Source organism: Terrapene carolina, unplaced genomic scaffold, assembly GCF_002925995.2.
Source record: "Terrapene carolina triunguis isolate 2854851 unplaced genomic scaffold, T_m_triunguis-2.0 Scaffold29508, whole genome shotgun sequence".
Taxonomy (NCBI): domain Eukaryota; kingdom Metazoa; phylum Chordata; order Testudines; family Emydidae; genus Terrapene; species Terrapene triunguis.
The window spans coordinates 2,953-27,018 of NW_020693859.1; the positions used below are offsets into that span (position 1 = coordinate 2,953).

Genomic DNA, 24,066 nt, shown 5'->3' on the forward strand with positions numbered 1-24,066 from the left:
GCTGGGATTCATTAATTACAAATTTGCCGTTCTCACAGTTACCTTCCATCAGGGGTGTTTGGATCCTTAGTCACAAACTGGGCCATTCTCACAGTCATCTTCCATCAGTGATGTTTGTATCCTTAGTCACAAACTGGGTACTGGATGTTTACACAGGGACAAACCTTTCCAAAAACAGCACTGTCTGACTCGAAACCAGACAAATGGCCTGCCTAGAGATGCTCCTGAAATAAGTTTTTCAACCAGTTTAGTTTAACCTGCGTGAAAGGCTGTGTGGACACTCTTATTTTGGTTTGAACAAGGCTTATTTCAGTTCATCTCAATTAGGAATCAGGTTAATCTAAACTGCAGTAAGCTGCTCTTAAAATGAAATAAGAGGAACATCCATGTGGATTTGCTCTGGTTTAACTTTCTACCTAAATAGTTCTAGCACTACAAACCATAGTGCGGCTGCATTTAGATCAGTATAAAAGTGACTCCTCCTGGTAGAGCGTATTCATCTCCCCATAAGGGAACAGCTATACTGCTATAAACACCTTTGTACAGGTATAACTCCATCTGCAGTAGGGGGGCGGTTAATCACATTGGTTTAAAAAGACACTGTTAGTTAAACAGGTGCGAATGCATATGCAGCAAAGGCCCAGCATTTACAGTTGTGGTGATTAACGTGTTAATTCACAGTTAATGAGCTTGAGTTAAAAGAGGCCCCAACACGCTTCTGGACAAACCAAATGGGGAATCCCTTCCTGTCTCCCCATCCAGGGGACTCCAGGTGCAGACTCTCCCCACTGACTGGCTGTTACACAAGGGAAAGTGCTACTGGGTTTCTGAAGACAATACGGAGAAGACTGGGAGCCATGCAATGGTTTAGCAAAGAGGGCTCAAGCCCTAGGGATCCTGGACTTGGATGAAATGCTGATGTGAAATGTGGGGGGTGGGAACTTCAGCTGTAGAGATTCCTGGTCTTTCCTGGCAGGCAGAGCAGAGGAGTAGCAGGGGTTGGGGAACCTCAAAACCTTCCCTGACTGCAGGAAGCCCCCATTCCTGCTGGGGAGCGGGGAGACAGCCGCCAGGCAGCTTCAGAGCAGTTATTTGTCTGTGCATGTCCTCTCCACTTCCCATGAAATGATCTTGCAGCCTTCAGCTATGAATACACTGCATGCAGGTAGTTAGCCACCTGCGTGCCTAGGGGCGTAGCAATGGCAATGATGGCCTCTGCCCAAGAACACTATCACATATGATAAGTAGCGGAGACATGAAGACAGGAGATAGTGGGGTGGAAAGGGTGATGGCCCCAGGGGCATGGAGGGATATGGGGAGAGTAGCAGAGACATCAAACACATGGTGGAGGGTGTTAAGAAACCATGTTCCATGGGAGTCAGAATGGTCTAGACTCTAATGGTTATGGCACTGGGCTAAGAATCAGGAGACCTGGGTTCTCTTTCCACCCTGCAGGGTAAGTCAGAAATTCTTAGAACACAGACTGTAGATTAAAATAGGTTTGACTTCTTCAGGGACTGTCCAGAGCTGTAGCATTTGAGGCCCTTTCAATTATCATGTGCGGGTTCCATCAGGCAGTTTGTGTTTCCCCTGCTTGGCTTGGGTCCCTCTTAGATCTCCAAGGAGACCTTTCAGTGCTCTGGGTAAAGTTCTCTGGTTTCATTGGAAAAACAGTAGCGAACCCAAGGAGTTATAGAAAGTTCTGGTCACCCTGGTGCCTCTGTCATATGCTTTGCAGGAGTTCATACAGGATATCATGCAAGGCAAATGTCCTGCTTGGATTGCACTTAACTTTACAAGCCCTGCAATGAAGTGGACCTGAGTGGATGTCTCCCTGTTAAACCAAACACTTTGCATCTTTCCCCATGTTAAATACATCTAAAGTGTTTTTAAACATTAGCCAAGCTAATTGTTTATCATTCTCTGTATTTATTATTGCTGCACAATAAAGCCTCTAATCAGCTATAACAAGTGCCCCTGTGAACTAATGGATGACACAGGGCAGCAATGACTTCTATTGCCCGTTGTGCTGGCACAGCGCATATTTATTGAAGTTTTCAGTTGCAGAACTTTGGCCTGTATTTATTTACTTCTGAAAAACACCAAAAGATAGATTCTGACTGTGTGGAGACATCAACTATTATAGAAACCAAATTATCATGTTTACTTTGCTTACTATGTATGGGATTGTAATTAAAATGTCATAGGAAAGATCCAAATGAGAACTCTAACCTGCATTCTTGCACATAGGTTGTTAAATCCTGGGAACTGCTGGGAGCAGATGTAAATGGGTTATATTCAGCACCACAGAAGGGATACAGCTACAGATGATTTTTCAAAAGAGGTAGAAGAATTTCCACTTAGAACTATGACAGCACATGAGGTGGAGAAGAAGACATGTAAAATTATATATCAACATGGCTGTCCAGAGCAGATACTGGCAGATCTAGGTTATGAATTGAATCATGAGGTAACAGTTTACATTTGGTGTTATTTTCACTATAGGGTCAATTACACAATCATGGCCGTGTGACGGGGGCTGTTAGCAGCTAAAACAGAGCCCTCAGAAGCCAGCACCCTGGTCACTGAGAGCACCTAGGGCACCGGGTGCAGTTAGAGGAGGAGGGACTGAGTAGTTTGGGTTTGGAAGGGTAGAGGGGATCACTTGCACCTCTAGGGAGCCTGGTGAGGTCACTAGCTCAGCGCTGAGAAGAAAGCAGCAGTATAAAAGTATGAATCAGGGAGCAGGAAGGGAGCTCCTCGTAACTGCTGCTATGTTGTGATGCACCCTAAAAAGTAATAAAGACACATGGTGGCAGTTCCCTGGCAGACTGCATGCTGCTTAATTCACAGAGAGGTCTGCCAGCCAGGGGTTGCAGGAACTGATGGGGGAACCCATTCATAGTTAGAAATTTAAAAATGAACATTGCCTGCAATCTCTTCACGACACTTCATGCTGTAAATTGTGAGTGACAACACATTTTTATGTCTTGTCAGATAGTAAAAAACAAGTTGTATATTAACCTATTTGCCAACATATTTTCCCATGTAATAACACAATAAGATTGAATAAGAAACCACAGTAATTACACATAAGTCAGTGAGAAATAGGGAAAGGAATGCAGATATTTTTGAAGGAAATTTTAGGGGAAAATTATCTACTTTTAGATTAGGGTGACCAGATGTCCCGATTTTATAGGGACAGTCCCGATTTGTGGGTCTTTTTCTTATATAGGCTTCTATTACCCCCCACCCCCGTCCCGATTTTTCACATTTGCTGTCTGGTCACCCTATTTTAGATTAACATTTGCCTGTGTTAAATAAATAATGAGAGGGGGAGAGAGAGAGCGAGAGCAGCTGCACGTATGTGTAGTTGTGATGTTTATGACACATGTACATTGTAACTGAACAACCCAGTCAGACAATTTAATAGTTTATTTTGTTAAGATACTGTCAGGGTTCCATCCCCACTCTGAACTCTGGGGTACAGATGTGGGGATCCACATGAAAGACCCCCTAAGCTTATATTCCACCAGGTTAGGTTAAAACTTCCCCAAGGCACAAATTCCTTTCCTTGTCCTTGAACAGTATTGCTGCCACCACCAAGTGATTTAGACAAAGATTTAGGAAAAGGACCACTTGGAGTTCCTATTATCCCCCAAATATCCCTCAAGCCCCTTCACCCCCTTTCCTGGAGAGGCTTGAGAATAATATCCTCACCAATTGGTACAATGTGAGCCCAGACCAAACCCCTGGGTTTTTAGGACACTGAAAATCAATCAGGTTCTTAAAAGAAGAATTTTATTTAAAAAACAAAGTAAAAGAATCACACCTGAAAAATCAGGATGGAAGGTAACTTTACAGGGTAAATAAAAAGATTTAAAACACAGAGGATTCCCCTGTAGGCTTAGCTTCAAAGTTACAAAAAACAGGAATAAAACTTCCTCTTACCATAGGGAAAATTCACAAGCTAAAACAAAAGATAATCTAATGCCTTGCCTTGTTTTACTTACAATTTTTGTAATCTTAGAGGCTCGATTCAGGAATGTCCTGCCCTGGTCCCTCTCTGTCCGAGAGAGAGCAACCAACAAAGAGCACAACAAAATCTTCTTCTTCCCCCAGAGTTGAAAGTATCTTCTTTCCCCATTGGTCCTTCTGGTCAGGTAGCAACTAGGTTATTTGAGCTGCTTAACCCCTTACAGGTAAATGATTCTGTACCTCTGGCCAGGAGAGATTTTATATTACTGCATACATAAAGGTTGTTACCCTTCCCTTTATGACAGATACATATTTTGGATTTCTTGAAATTCCACAGTTGAAATACAAATGATGTTATTTAGAGAAGTTAAACTTCAATATAGATTTGATGGAAGAATCAAAAAATAAACGTAAATAATTCCAGTTCTAAAAATATGTTTAGATGCTTGTTTTTGAAATATCGTTGAAATGTAAATGAAAATATTCTTGTATGTACACCTTGTTATAAAATATTTTCTAAATTAGAATAATCTTTTTTCTTTCATATTTTACATTGAGATTTCACCAGGGTAGAAAATTCTGACAGGAGTGAATGACCCCATCCACCCCCATCTGCTACCCCTGGGGCAGGGGACGGGGAAGGTGAGGGCTGGGGGTTGCCAGGTGTCTGGTTTTCAACTGGAACCTCCAGTTGAAAAGGGAAACTGGCAGTGTCCAGTCAGCACAAAAAGTCCAGATGCCGACAGTAACTGGCCTCCCCCACTGGGGACGGGAAGAGCAGCAGCGCTGGGAGGGGACAGTCTGTGCCGCGGATGTCGCTGTCAGGGACAGAGATTCCCTCCGGCCTGATCTGGGACCGGGCAGATTATCAGGGGAGCCACGTTTTCACCCCCAGCATTGAGACCAGGACAGAAATAAGGACGGAGCGTCCCAGAGAAGGTGCCAGTGAAAGTGAAGAGATGAGACCTGTCAGTCACATTGTAAAATGAGACCTCACCCGCCTCATAGTCCAGGAAAATCCCCACCCGGCTGGGCCTGATGCTCACGGGGAGGAGGGTCCAGGGGGAGGTGAGGGCCTTGTATTCCCCATCCCCCTGCCGCACAACCCAGTATCCATCCTCAGGTGTGTATGTGACCTTCCCCTTTCTGCGCACAGATTCCCTACAAACCCCCAGAATCCATCTTGTCTTGTCTCCCACCTCCACCTCCCAGTAACACCTCCTGCCCCTGAACCCCTCAGCACCCAGGACACAGGAACAAAGATCAAATCTCTCAGGGTTGTTGGGCAGATCCTGGCGTGTGTCTCCACGTCTCACACATTTCCGATCCTCAGACAGGATGAGTTTGGGATGAGCCGTGTCTGGATCCAGAGTCACGTAAACTGTGAAGAGAGTCACAGAGTCAGTGCCGGGGGCAGGGGCTGGTCACTGGGATCGAAGGGAAATTAACCTGTTGTAGGCCAAAAGCCAAATGGGGAGAAATTTTCTTGAGTAAATTGTCCTCCGTTTTGCTTATTTTGTTAGCCTTAAATTAGTAAGAAGAAATTGTTTTGGTTTTATTCTTTGCTTTACATGTTATTGATTGTTTTCAGAAGGGTAGAAGTGTTATGGCTGCAAGTCTTGCTTTTGAAATTATTTACTGTTTTGTGTGTGAGTGAAGAATGTATGGCATGCTAACAGAGACCAGTACTGATGGGCCAGATTGGCGGGAGGGGAGGGGAGGGGAGGGGAGAAATTGAGAGGAATTACCCGGATGACAGATTGATGACCCTAAAGCAAAGGCATATGCCCCAAGAACAAGATAAAGTGTGGAGCCAGAGGGATGAGATAAGAAACAGCTGCAGTTTCTTAACTCCCAGTAACAACCTGATTGGGAGCAACCTTGACTAACAACGCTGATGTGCCATAGACTTGTATGGGAACTTATTACTATAAAAAAAAGGTGTATTGCCATGGGACTTTGGGTTCATTCTGCATCAACACTGGAGCTTCGAACATGTTAGACAGAGGTCCAGCTCCCCTTCCTCGTGTGCCGTTTCAGCTGGCCACTGGAACTGACCGAGCAACACTAACTATAAAATCCAGCTGCAGAAACTTTTGGTGTGTGTGTGTGTAAGCATATGCTGATTTTAATGCCTAAACTGCACTCAATAAACGCAGTGTATTGCCTTATCCCCTTTTTAAAAGATTCCATGTGCTTAGTATAAGCATAACATTTTGTCCCCGTTAATCGCTGGCGGGGGGCAGGGTTGTTGTCTGAGGGGAGTCAGGGCCCATCTGCCTGTGAGGAGACAATGAGGGGGTGGGGTGAGAAGGTGTCAGTGGAGGCAGGGGATGGGAGGGGACAGACTGATGCTGGGAGAGGAAAGGGGAGGGTGTGGTGACAGGAGCAGAGGGGGTGGAGGGAGGGACATAGGGAGGGGGCAGGCACAAGGGCAATGGGGTGACAAGGGAAGGGATGGGCACTAGGAGGACAGAGGGGGCTGAAGGCAGGTTCCATGGGGCTGCAGGGGGTGGGGAAGGGTGGGCTCCAGGGGAGAAGAAGGGGACAGACCCTAGGGGGATGTGGGGGGTGAGGGGAGAAGTGGGTACCAGGAGAATGGAGAGGGGTGAAGGGAAGGGCAGGTTCCAGGGTGATGCAGGGGGTGAGGGGAGGGGTGGGCACAGGGGAGAAGGGGACAGACCCCAGGGGGCACAGGGAAGCAAGGAAAGGGGTGGGCACCACGGGTAGAGGGATGTGAGGGAATGGGGGGAGCGCCAATAGGGCAGGGGGGAACCAAGAGGAGGGACTGGTGCCCGGGGGTGGGGGGGATGAGGAGTGGGACAGGTGTCAGGACCATGTGTGGGGAGGGAATGGTGAGGCACCAGGGGAACAGAGCGAGGCAGGAGCCTGGGGGCAGATGGGCTGGCAATGGCAGGAACAGTGTCACCAGTAGGCAGAGGAGAGCAAGAGGAGGAGGGGCAGGTACCAGGGGACTGCAGGGGGAGGGGGAGGAGGAGAGGAGCATGTGCCGGGGGCAGAGTGGGGTGACGGGAGGGACAGGCACTGGCGGGGGGAGCAGGGCTGGCTCCAGGCACCAGCTTGGCAAGCAAGTGCTTGGGGCGGCCACTCCAGAGAGGGGCGGCAGGTCCAGCTATTCGGCGGCAATTCGGCGGACGGTCCCTCACTCCCGTTCGGAGCGAAGGACCTCCCGCCAAATTACCGCCGCAGATCGCGATCACGGCTTTTTGTTGTTGTTGTTTGGCTGCTTGGGGCGGCCAAAACCCTGGAGCTGGCCCTGGGAGGGAGGGGGGGCTAAGCGGGATGACAAGGGGCAGGTACCAGGGCTGTAGAGCATGAGTGAGGGGCCAAGAAAAGAGAGAGACAAGATGAGAGGTGGGCACCAGGAGTCCAAAGGGGGGGGGTCAGGAGAGGGAGTGGGCACTGGGGGACATAGTGGGGAGAGGGAAGGGGCTTTTACCAGGAGACACAAGGGGTGAACAGAGGCACAGGCACTAGGGAGGCAGAGGGGTAGTAGAAGGAGGGGCTGTCACCAGGGGGAAAGGAGACACATGTGAGAAGGGGACAAAGACGGGTGAGGGTAGGGGAGGTGCCAGAGGGGTATTGGGGGGGGGCAAAGGGTGGAGGGAGCCTCCAGGGGGCAACAGGGCAGTGAGGGAAAGGGTAGTTATTAAGGGAGAGAGGGGCATGAAGGGTGGGTGGCAGGAGGACAGAGGGAGGGAGGGAAGGAGTAGTCACCAGGAGGGATGCGGGGGGGGATTAAGCAGAGGGGCAGATGGAAGGAGGGGAGAGAGGAGGGGGTGGACACCAGGGGGCAGAGTGGGGGCAAGGAAACAGGTGAGCACAGGGGGGCAGAGAGAAGAGTGTGGAGAAGAGTGGGCCCTAGGGGGGCAGAGGGGTGTGGAGATGTGGGCACCGGGGGGGGGGCAGAGGGAACGTGAGGGGAGGGGTGGGACCCAGAGGTTAGGAGAGGGTGCAGGGAGGGGTGGGCACAAGTGGGGTAGAGATAGGGTGAGGGGAAGGGCAGATACAAGGAGGCCCAAAGGGGGGACAAGGGAAGGAATTTGCACCAGGCAGGCAGAGGGGGCATAGGAAAGGGTGGGCACCAGAGAGGCAGATGGGGGCAATGGTAGAGATGGGCCTCAGGGGGGCAGAGGAGGAGTGAACAGAGGGGCTGACACGAGGGGATTAGATGGTGGTGAGAGGTGCAGGTTTCAGGGATGCAGAGGGTGAGGGGAAGGGCATGGGGGAGAATTCAAGGGAAGGTGGCAGTGGGGGAGTGTGAGGGAAGGGGCTTGTGCCTAGGGGAGAGGTGGAGGCCAGGGTGGGAGAAGGAAGGGGCAGGCACCGGGTGGCAGAGTGGGGGAGAGACAAATGAGTGGGGGACAGTGGTGGGGCATGTGATGGGGAAGGCACCAGGAGCATATGGGGGGGGGGAGGGTGAGGTGTGGTCATCAGTGGGTGGGAGGGCCTGGGAAGGGGTGGGTGCCAGGGGGCTAGAGGGGCACAAGGAGAGGGGTGAAAGCCAGGGGACAGAGGAGGGCAAGCAGATGGGCAGGCAGCAATGGAACGGGGGAAGGGGCAGGCACCAGGGGGACAGTGGTGTGGCATGGAATGGAGCAGGTGTCAGGGAGAACAAGGGGAAAGAAGAGGGGCAGGTATTGGGGTAGAGCGGGGAAAGGGAAGAGGTGGGTGCCAGAGGGGGGCAGGTGCCAGGAAACAGAAGGAAGAAAAGGAAGGTGCAGACAAAAGGAGGGAAGGGGGGTGGGAAGGAGTGTGTGCCAGGAGGGGGGGCACAAGGAAGGCAAGGGGTGGGGTAAGTCATGGGTAATGGGGGCAGAGGGGCTTGAGGAGAGCAGGGACAGTGGGGCAGAGAGGGTAGGCACCGGGGAGGAGAGGAGCGAGTGGAGGGGCAGGTGTTGGGGGCCAGGGGGAGTGAGGGAAGGGGCAGGCACCAGGAGGGTGCAGGGGGAAGGGAAAGGGTAGGTGCCAGGGGAATTGAGGGGGTTGAGCAGAAGGACAGACACAGGGAGGGCAGACGAAGGAGGGACAGGCACCAGGGGGCAGAGAGGGGCGAGGAGAAATGCAGGGCAGGTGGGTAGAGGGAGGCATTAGGAGAGGGGATTGGGGAGAGACAAGAGCCAGAAGGTCAGAGTGGGGCTAGAGGAGGGATGGGTACAGGGGGGCAAGTGCAGGGAGAGGGGCTGGTGTCAGGTGGGGTGAGGGGAGTGAGAAGGGCGGGAACCAGGACAGCAGAGGAGGGTGAGGGGTGGGAGGGCATCAGGGGGTAGAGGGGGTGAGGGCAGCGGAAGGGGGGGGAGGGGAAGGAAAGGGACAGGGGGGAGAGGTGAGAATAGAGGCAGGGACTTCTCCACGTGGGCACCAATGATACTGCCAAGAATGACCTTGAGCGAATTACTGCAGACTACGTGGCTCTGGGAAGAAGGATAAAGGAGATTGAGGCTCAAGTCGTGTTCTCGTCCATCCTCCCTGTTGAATGAAAAGGCTCAGGTAGGGACCGTCGAATTGTGGAGGTGAATGCATGGTTACGCAGGTGGTGTCGGAGTGAGGGCTTTGGATTCTTTGACGGTGGGATGTTGTTCCAGGAAGAAGGATTGCTAGGAAGAGATGGGATCCACCCAACGAAGAGAGGGAAGAGCATCTTCGCAGGCAGGCTTGCTAACCTAGTGAGGAGGGCTTTAAACTAGGTTCGCCGGGGGATGATGACCTAAGCCCAGAGGTAAGTGCGGGAGTGGGATACCCGGAGGAAACACAAGGAGGAAGGTACAAGACGGGAAGCCTCCTGATTCATACTGTGAAAGTAGGGCAATCGGCTAGTTATCTTAGGTGCATGTACTCGAACGCAAAAAGCCTGGGAAACAAGCAGGAAGAATTGGAAGTCCTGGCACAATCAAGGAACTATGATGTGACTGGAATAACAAACTTGGTGGGGCAGTTCACATGACTGGAGCACTGTCATGGATGGGTATAAACTGTTCAGGAAAGACAGGTACAGGAGGAAAGGTGGAGGAATTGTACTGTTTATAAGAGAGTGGTATGATTGCTCAGAGCTCCAGTTTGAAATTGGAGAAAAACCTGTTGAGAGTCTTTGGGTTAAATTTAGAGGTGAGAGCAAAAAGGGTGATGTCGTGGTGGGTGTGTGCTATAGACCACGGGATCAGAAGGGTGCGGTAGATGAGGCTTTCTTCAGACAACTAACTGAAGTTTCCAGATCACAGGCCCTGGTACTAATGGGGGACTTCAATCACCCTGACATCTGCTGGGAGAGCAATACAGCAATGCACACACAATTCAGGAAGTTTTTGAAGAGTCTTGGGGACAACTTCCTGGTGCAAGTGTTGGAAGAACCAGCTAGGGGCCGTGCTCCTCCTGACCTGCTGCTTACAAACAGGTAAGAATTGGTAGGGGAAGTAGAAGTGGGTGGCAACCTAGGCAGCAGTGACCATGAGATGGTCGAGTTCAGGATCCTCACAAAAGGAAGAAAGGAGAGCAGCAAAATATGGACCCTAAACTTCAGAAAAGCAGACTTAGACTTCCTTAGGGAACTGATGGGCAGGATCCCCTGGGAACCTGATAGGGTGAGGGGGTGAGGGGGCAGAAGTCCAGGAGAGCTGGCTGTATTTTAAAGAAGCCTTATTGAGGGTGCAGGAACAAACCATCCCGAAGTGCAGAAAGAATAGCAAATATGGCAGGCGACCAGCTTGGCTTAACACTGAAATCTTCGGTGAGCTTAAACTCAAAAAGGAACCTTACAAGAAGTGGAAATTTGGACAGATGACTTGGGAGGAGTATAAAAATATTGCTAGAGCATGCAGGGATGTAATCAGGAAGGCTAAGGCATAATTAGAGTTGCAGCTAGCAAGGGATGTGAAAGGTAACAAGAAGGGTTTCTACAGCTATGTTAGCAACAAGAAGGGCAGGGAAAGTGTGGGACCCTTACTGAATGGGGGAGGCAACATAGTGACAAATGATGTGGAAAAAGCTGAAGTACTCACAGACAAGATCAGCTCCCAGACTGCTGCACTGGGCAACACAGTATGGGGAGGAAGTGAGCATCCCTCAGTGGTGAAAGAACAGGTTAATGACTATTTAGAAAAGCTGGATATCCAGTAGTCCATGGGTCCAGATCTAATGCATCCAAGGGTCCTGAGGGAGTTGGCTGATGTGATTGCAGAGTCATTGGCCATTATCTTTGAAAATTCATGGCGATCATGACGATTGGAAAAAGGCAAATACAGTGCCCATATTTAAAAAAGGGAAGAAAGAGAACCCAGGGAACTATAGACGGGTCAGCCTCACTTCAGTCCCTGGCAAAATCATGGAGCAGGTCCTCAAGGAATCCATTTTGAAGCACTTGGGGGAGAGGAAGGTGATCAGGAACAGTCAACATGGATTCACAAAGGGCAAGTCATACCTGACTAACCTGATTGCCTTCTATGATGACATAACTGGATCTGTGGATATGGGAAAAGTGGTGGATGTGATATATCTTGACTTTAGCATAGCTTTTCATATGGCCTTCCACAGTATTCTTGCCAGCAAGTTAAAAAAGTACAGATTGGATGAATGGACTATAAGGTGGATAGAAAGCTGGATAGATTGTCCGGCTCAACGGGTAGTGATCAATGGCTCGATCTTTGGTTGGCAGCCGGTATCAAGTGGAGTGCCCCAGGAGTCGGTCCTGGGATTGGTTTTGTTCAGCATCTTTATTAATGATCTGGATGATGGGATTAATTGCACCCTCAGCAAGTTCACAGATGACACTAAACTGGGGGGAGAGGTAGATACGCTGGAGGGTAGGGATAGGGTCCAGAATGACCTAGAAAAATTGGAGGATTGGGCCAAAAGAAATCTGATGAGTTTCAACAAGGACAAGTGCAGAGTCCTGCATTTAGGAAGGAAGAATCCCATGCACCGCTTCAGGCGGGGGATCGACTGGCTAAGCAGCAGTTCTGCAGAAAAGGACCTGGGGATTACAGTAGACAAAAAACTGGATATGAGTCAGCAGTATGCCCTCGTTGCCAAGAAGGCTAATGGCATATTGGGCTGTATTAGTAGGAGCATTGCCAGATGGAGGGAAGTGATTATTCCCCTCTATTCGGCACTGGTGAGGCCACACCTGGAGTATTGCGTACAGTTTTGTTCCCCCCCACTACAGAAGGGATGTGGACACATTGGAGAGAGTCCAGCAGAGGGCAACGAAAATAATTAGGGGGCTGGGGCACATGACTTATGAGGAGAGGCTGAGGGAACTGGGATTGTTTAGTCTGCAGAATAGAAGAGTGAGGGGGGATTTGATAGCAGCCTTCAACTACCTGAAGGGGGGTTCCAAAGAGGATGGAGCTAAGCTGTTCTCAGTGGTGGCAGATGACAGAAGAAGAAGCAATGGTCTCAAGTTGCAGTGGGGGAGGTCTAGGTTGGATATTAGGAAACACTATTTCACTAGGAGGGTGGTGAAGCACTGGAATGGGTTACCTAGGGAGGTGGTGGAATTTCCATCCTTAGAGGTTTTTAAGGCCCGGCTTCACAAAGCCCTGGCTGGGATGATTTAGCTGGTGTTGGTCCTGCTTTGAGCAGGGGATTGGACTAGATGACCTCCCGAAGTCTCTTCCAACCCTAATAGTCTATGATTCTATGAGTGGTTGGTTTGTCACTAAGATCAGGTACATGCCATCCCCACACACACTAGCTAGGCAGCCCTGCCTCAGGGGGTGCAGCTTGGACTCTCCATGCTGGCCCCAGGGGCACCACCTTTCGGTCAGACAAACTCCACAGGCAGCCCCTCCCCTTACCTGGCCCAGCCGCTCCCCCAGGACATGGGCAGTATGTCTGGGCTGAGCTCACTAGGAGGGGGCAATGTAGTGGGGGATTCTGGGGTGGGGTAAATACATACTTATTGGGCTGTTGCTCATGAGGCCGGTACAGGTGGGAGGGGAGGGGGCATTTTTCAACTTACTGCCCCATCCATCTGGGATAAGCTGCACTGGGTGCCTCACAGCGTGTCTGCACTAGGGGCTTGCACCAGGGCAATTTCATCAGTGAGTGAAAACCCCGGCAGACACGACCTGAGACACTGGTGTGTCCCCTCCCATCAATGGGGTTATGGATCAATAATTACAGGGTCACTGGAGCAGAGGAACTGGACTCTGGGCTCCCAGGTGGGGGCCGACCCACTGGGCTGCAGAGTCATTCTCACTCCCACGCTCTGGCCCAGTGCCCATGGCAGTGTTTAGACACGGGGGGAGGGGAGGCTTTAGCAGGATAGATTGAGGGAGCCCCACATCAGACACCTGGAACCCAGCGGTTCCAGCCCTCACCTGAGGTGGGGAGACCCACATTCCAATTCCTGCCCCACATCACATGGGGGGGATTGAACCTGGGGCTCCCAGCTAAGGGCCCAACCACTGGGCTAAAAGCTAGAAGGGAAGCGGCGGCACCTTCTTCTGTTCATTGAAACTTCAGCAAACTCGACATGGATTCAACCAACCCAAAACATTTCACCCAGCTTCACTTCAAATCTGTCAGAGCAATCTAGGAGCCCAAATCTCAGTGACTCGCAGTGAGTGACTGTCGACACCCCCAGAAATGCACAGGTACGGACAGGCCAGACTCAGGACATCAGCTATGAAACACTCCAGAACTGCTGTTAAATTTGATAGAAAAATTCCCCCTGGACTCCTGATCTCACCCCCCAAAATCAGAGTGAAAATGGAGACTCGGCTCCAGTCTGAACTCTGCCCAGAGCGATTTGTCCCATGGACGCTGCAAGTGGCACAGACCCTCTGCTGCTGCACCTGGGCGTCTCCCAGAGCAACTAATGGTCACAGGGACTGTCTCAGATCCCGAGGGGCTCAGGTGTCTCCATGTAACTACTTCCCTCGGCCATCCACCTCGCTCTCATTAACCAGCCCTGGGTCAGACACGCTGGGACATTGTCTCTGTCCACATCCCCTTCACCCACTTTCTGGGATAGGGAACAGCAGCCCCAGGGCCCCTCCCTTCACCCCCCAGGGCAGGGGAGCGAGAGCCCTCAGCCTCCTGGGCAGTGGGGCCTCCCAGCACCGATTCCTGGGTCAGTGTGAAAGTGCCTCCACCCGGAGAGCTCTGTGCACCTGGCAAATGCACAGATGTGCTCCTAGGGTGAGGGGCCGGCCGTAGGGTGACCAGATGTCCCGATTTTATAGGGACAGTCCCGATTTTTGGGGCTTTTTCTTATATAGGCTCCTATTACCCCCCACCCCCTGTCCCGATTTTTCACACTTGCTGTCTGGTCACCGTAGGGCTGGGGCTGGTACTCACCCCCCCCTCCCAGCCCAGGAGGAGAGGAGCCTTGGGGCAGTGTCAGTGAGTTCAGTGCTGGGGGTACGAGTGGGGTTTACACCCCAGCTGCTGGAGCTCTGTGTATCGAGGGTACGAGGACATCACAGCAGCCGTGTGAGCCCCTCACTGTCCTGCCAACATGGCTCAGCCCTGACACCTGCTGTAAACTCTTCCTAGGGAGGAACCGTCCCTGCGGCCGGTTCAAGCCTTGATCTCCCTGCAGAGATGGCTGGTGAGGCTGCCGGTAACGTGAGTTACGACGTGAGCTCCTGTCTGCTGGGAACCGGACTCTCAGCCTGGGCTGAGATCAGTGACTGGGGAGTGAAAGGCCCCAGCTGCCCTCCCTGTGCCCCTGAGCCAGCTGGTCCATTCTGACCCCTGAGCCATTCAGTGCATTAACAGAGATGCTCACACTTGGTGAACCCCCCCAGTACCCCAAGCAGGGCCCCACACATGTTACAGCTGTTACTGGGCATGGGGCCTGCCCCTGGGAGCTATAAGTACAGGATTCGGCCCACAGTAGAGCTAACCGTTAGTGACCACGGCCACTCGGCATCCCCACCAGGGGCTGGGCTGGCACGTGGCTGGATGCCTGTACCCGGCTCAGCAGGCTGTTACAATGCTCTGTGGCCCAGACCCCCGAACAGTTCCCATGTAACTGGCCAGAGCACCCCCCTCCCTCCCAGCTCAGTGTGGTAGGATACCGCAGAGTTCATTGACCCCTGGGCTACTGGTGCTGCTGTGTGTGTGTCTGTCCCCTGGGCTCCTAACCTCTGCTGGCGCTGCCCAGTCTCCCAGCATGCACCAGGGCACACAGAGGTCAGGGAGCCGGCTGGGTGTGACTGTAAAACACAGCTCAGCCATAGCTGTGAGACAGAAAAGCTGCTGTGTGAGCACAGTTTGTTTTACTTGTGTCAGTGAGTGTCACAATCTGGTTATAAAAACATCTGCCTCTGCACCGGGGACAGGGCCTTCCTCACCCCACATCCATGGAGACACTGAACAGCTCTTAGCCCTTCAGAGTATTGTAGAGGGAAATTGCAAGTTCAAGACCTGTATGAGCATGAAAACCCTGCTGTTGGGAGGGGAGATTTGAGCAGTTTAATGCCTATTAAGGTGAGCTGAGATAATGTCTATCAGGCATGACCCAGATACCATACTGTGAAGGTGAAGCCGAGGGGAAATGGTCTCTCATTATTCAGCACTTTTCCATAGCAAAGGAGCAGAGAGCGCTCAGGGGCTGGCGGAGTTTTGACAGATCACACTTCAGCGGAGTTTACAGCACAGTTACCTGCATATTGTCGGGCTTTCTCCCAACCTGAAATCAAGGAAATAGAGAGAGATGAGAACTCCCCATAACACAGACTTGCTGAATAGAAAACAATCTCTGACAACGTTTATGGCAAGAGAAAAATATATTATCTACATGATAACTGTTGATTAGGGCAATGCATATTTATTTACCTGCATTTAGTACGTCTCTTCTCCACTCTGAAACCAAACACAGACAGAGAGATGAGACCTCCCCTGCACACAGACACTCCGAATACGAGACAATTTTGTAGCAAGGTTTATATTAGAAATAAATGACAACTTACTGAGTTCACCCTGCAGTTTCTCTAAAAGTAAAGCAAAGAATAATGAGTAAACATATGTTAAAAAAGAGGCTATTCAATAAGATACCATAGTAAAGAGTAAACAAATTTAAACCTTTTGACTCAGAACGGAAGCTGCTTATGCAACCTACTCAGTTCCAGAAAGAATGCAGTACCCGTCCCTGCGCAAAAGCAGAAGCAGAAAGGGAAGAACTCCCCACTCTGGCTAACTGGCAGGTGCCAGAGGTAATTAGATCCAAATAGGGATCATTCAGCAAATGGAAATCCAACCCTACTCAGATAAAGTGTAAAATGTAGTTTTGGAGGGTGAGATGGAATTTGAAGAGCAAACAGCCAAAGGTACAGAAATAAAAGACATTTCTGAAGCAAAATGCCTGTGGAAGAACTGGGGAGTGTGCTGGAGCACTGGGGTCATAAAGGGAACAGTGAAGGAGGATAAGGACATTTCAGAGAAATGAAATGATTTCTCTGCTCAGTCTTCACCACAGAGGCTGATGGAGGATGCCTACTCTTTTCAGGTAATGAAGATGAAATTTTGTCACAGACTGAAGGGCAAAAGCAGAGATGCTGAAAACACTGATAAATTACAGAACAGTAAGTCTCCTGGCCCACAGGGTTCCATCTAAAGTGACTCAGTGTATTGTAAAGTAATCTCATTTGTTATTGTTAATAACAATGCATTTGGTACTAACTGAACACACAGTATGTAAAAGCTCACAAAGGTTAATGAGTTGGTAACTTATAGTTCAGGGGTCGGCAACCTTTCAGAAGTGGTGTGGCGAGTCTTCATTTATTCACGCTAATTTAAGGTTTCGCGTGCCAGTAATACATTTTAAAGTTTTTAGAAGGTCTCTTTCTATAAGTCTATAATATATAACTAAACTATTGTTGTATGTAAAGTAAATAAGGTTTTAAAAATGTTTAAGAAGCTTCATTTAAAATTAAATTAAAATATAGAGCCAGACCGATGGCCAGGACCCGGGCAGTGTGAGTGCCACTGAAAATCAGCTCGTGTGCCGCCTTTGGCACGCGTGCCATAGGTTGCCTACCCCTGTTATAGTTTATTATGTAAGATGTAAGTCTTTGGTAATGTTTGATATTATTTATGCTCCTGGTAAAATGATGGGGTTTTCCTTAATAAAGTTCTAAACAGTTAAAATTATTATTTTTGTCTTAGTTTGCTCTGCCTCTCCTCACAGTTAGCTTAGTCTAGCCTAGCTGGGTCACCACAGTGGGACTTTCAAAAACCTCACAAGAGGTTACAAAGGAAACTAATGATGGGGCGAGAGACAAAGTATTGCCATGGACTAGAAACTGGCCAAGAAACAGAACACAAAGCAGGGATACTGGGTCAACTGTCAACATGGCAAAAGGCCAACAGTGGGATGCCCTCAGGTTACGTGCTAGGCCTGGGGTTGCTTGATATATTTATCAATGACCTGGAAGAGGGGGATGAGCATAAAGGTAACAAAATTTGCAGATGACAACGTTATTTATAGAGACAAGGTGGGTGGGTGAGGTAGTATCTTTTCTGTTGGTGAGAGAGACAAGTTTCAAGTTATGCAGAGCTCTCCTATGTAGCTCGAAAGCTTGTCTCTTTCGCCAACAGAAGTTGGTCCTTTAAAAGCTGTTACCTCACGCACCTTGTCTTTCTAATATCCTCGGACCAACATGGCTACAACAACACTGCAAACAACATTATTTAGGTTAGTCAAGTCCAGACAGGACTGTGAGAATCTTCAGAGCGATCTAACGAAGCTAAGGGAATGGGTAACATGTTGGAAGATGAAAGTCAATGCTGAGAATCACAAAGTAATGCACATTGGGGGAATAAGATAAGCTCTTCATACATCACTCTAGGTTGTCTGCTTAATGGGTTGTCTGCTTAATGGGCACAAATGGTCAAAAAAGCACACAAATTGTTACGGTGCATCATGAATGGGAGAAGAATAATAGAGGAAATGTTACTATGATATTATGTAAGCCTATGGTTTGCCCTCATCTGGAATACTCTGCAATATTGGTCACTCTATCTCAAAAGGATATAGCAAAATTAGAGAGATTCAGAGATGCAAGAGGAGAATGATTACAGGAAAACTACAGTATGAGGAGAGACTGAAAGACTAGAGCTGTTAGGGAGAACATGAGTAAGAGGCAATATGATTAGAAGGATATGAAATTATAAGTAGTACAGAGAAGGTAGATGAGGGGCTCCTATTTAACCATCCTCATAATACAACAAGGGGACCTTCAGTGAAATTGAAAGGCAGCAAATAGAAAACAAAATAATTTTTTAGCACAACACATAATTAAACTGTGGAACTCATTGCCACAGAAAATCATTGAGGCCAAGAGCACAGCGGAATTAAAAAAGGGAGTAGACATTTATATGGATAGTGAAAACACCTACAACTACATTATATAGGATTTAAAAAAAATACCAGAGGTAGAAACTAAAGCAGCGCTAAAAACATGGGGGAAAATGTCATAAAATATTTAAAATAATTGTGTTAGGTTTGAAAATAAAGCAATTTATTTTCTAAATTTTCCAGAGAATTTCAAAACTTTCTCATTTTCAAAAGTGAACTTTTTTTTATATTTCATAATTGAAATTGTCCATTTTTTAAAACCTGTACCCAGTAAATCACAAAACTGGCTAATCAAAATAGGCAATGCAACATAAGAACGGCCATACTGGGTCAGACCAAAGGTCCCATCTAGCCCAGTATCCTGTCCTCTGACAGTGGCCAATGTCAGGTGCCCCACAGGGAATGAACAGGACAGATAATCATCAAGTAATCATCAAGTGTATCCCCTGTCGCCCATTCCCAGCTTCTGGAAAACAGAGGCTAGGGACACCATCCCTACCCACTTTGGCTAATAACCATTGATGGACCTATCCTCCATGAATGTATCTAGTTCTTTTTTGAACCCTGTTATAGTCTTGGCCTTCACAACATCCTCTGGCAAAGAGTTCCACAGGTTGACTGTGCATTGTGTGAAGAAATACTTCCTTTTGTTTGTTTTAAACCTGCTGCCTATCAATTTCATTTGGTGACCCCTAGTTCTTGTAAAAAGAACGAGGAGTACTTGTGGCACCTTAGAGACTAACACATTTATTTCAGCATAAGCTTTCGTGGGCTAAAACCCACTTCATCGCATGCATGCAGTGCAAGATACAGTAGGAAAATATATATACACAGAGAACATGAAAAAATGGGTGTTGCCATACGAACTGTAACAAGGGTAATTAATTAAGGTGAACTATTAGGTGAGCTATTATCAGCAGAAGAAAAAAAAGTTTTGTAGTGATAATCAGGATGGCCCATTTCCAACCATTGACAAGAAGGTGTGAGTAACAGTAGGAGGAAAAAAATTAGCATGGGAAAACAGTTTTACTTTGTGTAATGACCCATTCACTCCCAGTCTTTATTCAAGCCTAATTTAATGGTGTCTAGTTTGCAAATTAATTCCAATTCTGCAGTTTCTCATTGAAGGTGACGGCTTCAGCCCCCAACTAAAACCTCTCCAGCGCATCATCAAGGATCTACAACCTATCCTGAAGGATGATCCCTCACTCTCACAGATCTTGGAAGGCAGGCCAGTCCTCGCTTACAGACAGCCCCCCAACCCGAAGCAAATACTCACCAGCAACCACATACCACACAACAAAAACACTAACCCAGGAACCTATCCTTGCAACAAAGTCCATTGCCAACTCTGTCCACATATCTATTCAGGGGACACCATCATAGGACCTAATCACATTAGCCACAATATCAGAGGCTCGTTCACCTGCACATCTACCAATGAGATATATGCCATCATGTGCCAGCAATGCCCCTCTGCCATGTACATTGGCCAAACTGGACAGTCTCTACGCAAAAGAATAAATGGACACAAATCAGACGTCAAGAATTATAACATTCAAAAACCCGTCGGAGAACACTTCAACCTTGCTGGTCACTCAATCACAGATCTGAAAGTCGCAGTACTCCAACAAAAAAAACTTCAAAAACAGACTCCAATGAGAAACTGCAGAATTGGAATTAATTTAAGTGCTAGCAATCTGGTTCCATCTTAGTTTAGGTGGAGTTCATCCTTCCTGTATAGGCTCCCTGTAGCAAGGTGAAGATGCACCGGTGCGGCGCCTCCTCCTGGTCGTCTTGGGAATTAGCTCGTTTCAGCTCAGCTGTCTCGCCGTGTCCCTCCTGGACCCCGGTGCCCCTTTTACCTTGGGGTGCTGCCCCGTGGCAGTACCCCCACGCTCTTGGTCTCTCCTCCCAGGGGAACCCCCAACCCTCTAATCCCACCTTGCCTCAGTGGCTACTGCCAGTCAGCATCTCGCCCCCGCTCACTGGGGCAGACTGCAGTCTGTAAACCACTCATCATTGGCAAGGGGGTCGGACCAGCTGCCTCTCCCTAATCCGGGGCTGCACCTCTGTAGCCCCAGTACCTCCATAGGCCTTCATCAAGACCTGCAGCCTGGGGGTTTACCAGGCTGGAGCTCCCCAGCTCCTCTTGCCTTTCCCCCAGTGCTACTCTACTTCTGGTTCCCTTAGCTCCCAGGCAGCTAGGTCCTTCTCCCTCAAGAGCTAGAGAGACACTCCTTAGCTCCTGGCTCACAGCCCTTTTATCAGGGCCAGCTGTGGACTGACTGGGGTGTGGCCCATCTGTGGCTGCTTCCCCAATCAACCTACTCTCCTGGCTCCCCAGGGCAGCCCTTTCCCAGGGCTGTTTTAACCCCTTCTGGGCCAGAGCGGGGTGACCACCCCGCTACACTCCCCCTTTCCCAAAAGTTTCCCCAGTTCCTAATATATCTAAACCTCTCCTCCCTACACCATCGTCTCATCCATGCATTGAGACCCTGCAGTTCTGCCTGTCTAACTGGCCCTGCGCGAGCAACTGGAAGCATTTCAGAGAATGCTACCATGGAGGTCCTGGACTTCAATCTTTTGCCTAAAAGCCTAAATTTGGCCTCCAGGACCTCGCTCCTATCCTTTCCTATGTCATTGGTACCTACATGTACCACAACTACCGGCTCCTCCCCAGCACTACACATAAGTCTATCTAGATGTCTTGAGAGACCTTCGCACCAGGCAAGCAACTCACCATGTGGTTCTCCTGGTCATCACAAACCCAGCTATCTTTCTAATGATTGAATCACCCATTACCAATACCTGTCTCTTCCTAATAACTGGAGTTCCCACCCCTGGAGTGGTATCCTCAGTTCTAGAGAATACTACATCATCATCTGTAAGGAAGGTCCCAACAATGGGATTGTTTTCCTCTGCTCCAGTGGGATCTTCTCCTTCCCTGAGACTTTCATCCTCCTCAACAGCACAGAGGCTGTCAGACCGGGGGTGAGACTGTTCTACTGTGTCACGGAAAGTCTCATCTATATACCTCTCTGTCTCCCTTAGCTCCTCCAGTTCAGCCACTCTGGTATCCAAAGCCCGTACACAGTCTCTGAAGGCCAGAAGGTCCTTGCACCGAATTCACACATATGCCACCTGCACATAGGGGAGGTAATCATACATGCGGCATTGGATGCAATAAACTGTTGCTGGACTTCTGCCTGCATTCTCTTTTTACTCCTGCAGCTCATTCCTTTATTGTTCTTTTGTTTTTATCAGGGGGTGGTTTGGGTTTTAAGTTTAAAGAAGTTTAAGGAATGTTAAGTGTATTTTAACTGTCAACCCCCTCTCTGTCTCTTCAAAACAAACAAATAAAAAAGATATGCAGAAGGTGCTGACCAAAAGAGAGAGAGAAGGGGGGGGGGGGGGTGTTAAAAGCACACACAGGAAAAAGGTGGCAATAGAGGACTTAAAGCAATAAAAGATGTGGTGTCTTTCTCCTCTTTTGTGTGCAATTGTGGAACATTTCCTGTTTGTAGTAACACAAAGCTATAATGTAGTAACATAATGCAATGACCATATAATTATGATTAAGATATTGTAGTGTTTGTGGTCAAGATTAAATTAAACTGATCTTTAAAGAGATTTTATTTTCTCACTACTCCCTGGACCTGGACTCATGGTGTCACTACAGGGCAGAGTTAAGGCTGTTTGTGTGTCCTAACAGTACGTTTCCAGGCCCTAGCATGTTTGCATTTCTTTTAAGTTTAACCTTAATTATCAATTTTCAGGATTTATAATGTTTGGTTTTAGGATAATTACAGTATTTCTGTAACATATTTAAGTATGTTCTCTCAACTTTAGCTCCATTTTAACTGTTTTTGTTTTGTTTTGTTTTTTGGTCTGGGAAAGATTTTTTGTTTAAAAATTCTGTACATAAATTTAAAGAAAACTCCCAAAGAGAATGGTACCATGTGATATTTCTAATATTTGAAACTATGAATTATCAAATATAAATAATTTTTATTGTATTTATTGTTATGGCCAAGTTCATCAGCACATTTTGGCTGTTTTCCCCCCCTCTGGATTAGCACAAAGCAGCCAGTTAAACTGGGTTTCTTTCTTGCATCACCAGAGCAGTTCAAAGCAGCCAGAGTGTATAGCCCAGATTTCCCCTACCTCCCCACATCCTCCTACTCCCCCCTTCTTCTTGCACTTCCTTACATTCCCCAAGACACCCCCCCAAATCCCCCTCCCTCTTGCACCCCGTATTTTGCTGCATGCACACCCCTAGTTTCCCCCTCTTGCCCTCCCTGTGCAGAAGATCTGGTGCAATGTGCAGCATTTGAAAACAAATAGGATTAATGGTCATTTTTTGCCAGTATTTTCATAACTGGAAGTTGATCTGTCAGTAGAGGCTGGTGCATAAAATCTTCTTCTTCAGAGACACTCACACAGAACTGCCCTGGTTCACAATGGCTGCCATCTCCCATTGCTCTCAATGGGACTAGATTACAGTGGCCCTTAGCTAAGGTCCACTTTTTCACAAAGGCCACTGCATCCCCTTGTTTCCAGTGACAGTGACGTCACAGCGGTCTTTGTTCTGGGCAGCCTGTAGCCTCAGTCCCATGGGGAACAATACAAGATACATTCCCTTCTGAAAATGGCCAACTAAACCTGGGCAAATTGTGACCTCAGTCCCTGTGAGAACAGTAGAAGATGGTGGCCATTTTGAAAGAGGGCCGTTCTTTAAGGGAATTAAACACTATCCTTAACTCCAACCAAAATATCAATTAATGAATTTGTTAAATATCCAATATACATGTATTACAAACATTATATTCAGATGGTAAATATAAAACTTATTTATACAATAAATAAAAATGTGTCTGAAATGAGTCATCTTTACAATGACTGTAATAATGATACAATTTAACCATATGTTTTGGTCACTTTAATGGCCATTAAAATAAGTAATAAAGAATAAATATAACACAATTAGTGTAAACCAATAGTTATTTACTTTCAATGTTAATAGTAACACCAATACATTAGGATGTATTTTGGTTGGCATGAAGGATGGTGTTTAATCTTCTAAAAATATCAGATATGATTTGTGTTGTTTTATTAGAAATTGTACTTGACTTTTTATCCTTTACTTTGTATTTCCTCATTTTTAACGGTTCAGTTTATTGATTAGAGCAACTGTAACTCACATTAAATGAAACTTTTTTGTTTCTGAATAATAATTAATTCAACCCCTCCTTCTCCCTCAGCCTGTGTCCATCTCCCATAGTTCTAAACTTTCTTTAGAACACTGAATTCATTAACTGAATCAATTCATTCCCATGGTTTGTTTTTAATGACATTGTCCCTCTGGTCACACTGAATTCTCCCTTCTCATCACTTTACCTTTCGCTCTGTGTTGCCTCCAGAAGCAGTAACTGGCCAGGGCAATCAGAACAGCCAGGAGAGCCAGGATCACCCCCAGCGCCACCGTCCAGGGATTGACCCTTCGGGAAAACAGCTCTGCAAGAGAAAGTACCATTAGTTTGCAAACACAGAGGCCCAGATCCACAATGGCGCTTAGACACATAAACCACAATTTTAGGCACCACTGCAACCTGGAAAACACTCTGCTCGGCTGCCACCTGTCCCGCTAGGCACCTAAACTCACTCAGTGCCTGACCTTTCAGGGTAAAAGTTCCCTAGATGCCTCTGAGCATGCTCCCTGCTGCCTAGCTCTAGGACCCGGACACCGATCTCTATCAGTT

At 48.1% G+C, this 24,066-nt stretch overlaps 1 protein-coding gene across 1 annotated transcript; it reads right to left on the reverse strand.

Annotated features, from left to right (window-relative positions):
- Window positions 1–4,799: 4,799 nt before the first annotated feature.
- Window positions 4,800–23,840, reverse strand: LOC113409094 (erythroid membrane-associated protein-like). Its single transcript, XM_026662686.2, has 2 exons — window positions 23,705–23,840; window positions 4,800–5,359 (listed from the first exon to the last, which is right to left on the reverse strand). Exons 1-2 carry the CDS (start codon window positions 23,838–23,840, stop codon window positions 4,800–4,802), a joined length of 696 nt encoding a protein of 231 aa, XP_026518471.2.
- Window positions 23,841–24,066: the final 226 nt, after the last annotated feature.

Coding starts and splice junctions, on each gene's coding strand:
- LOC113409094 (XM_026662686.2), bottom strand. CDS start 23,840: ATGGTACTTTCTCTTGCAGAGCTGTTTTCCCGAAGGGTCAATCCCTGG. Junction 5,360..23,704: donor GAGGCAACACAGAGCGAAAG/GTAAAGTGATGA, acceptor CTCTCTTCACAG/TTTACGTGACTCTGGATCCA.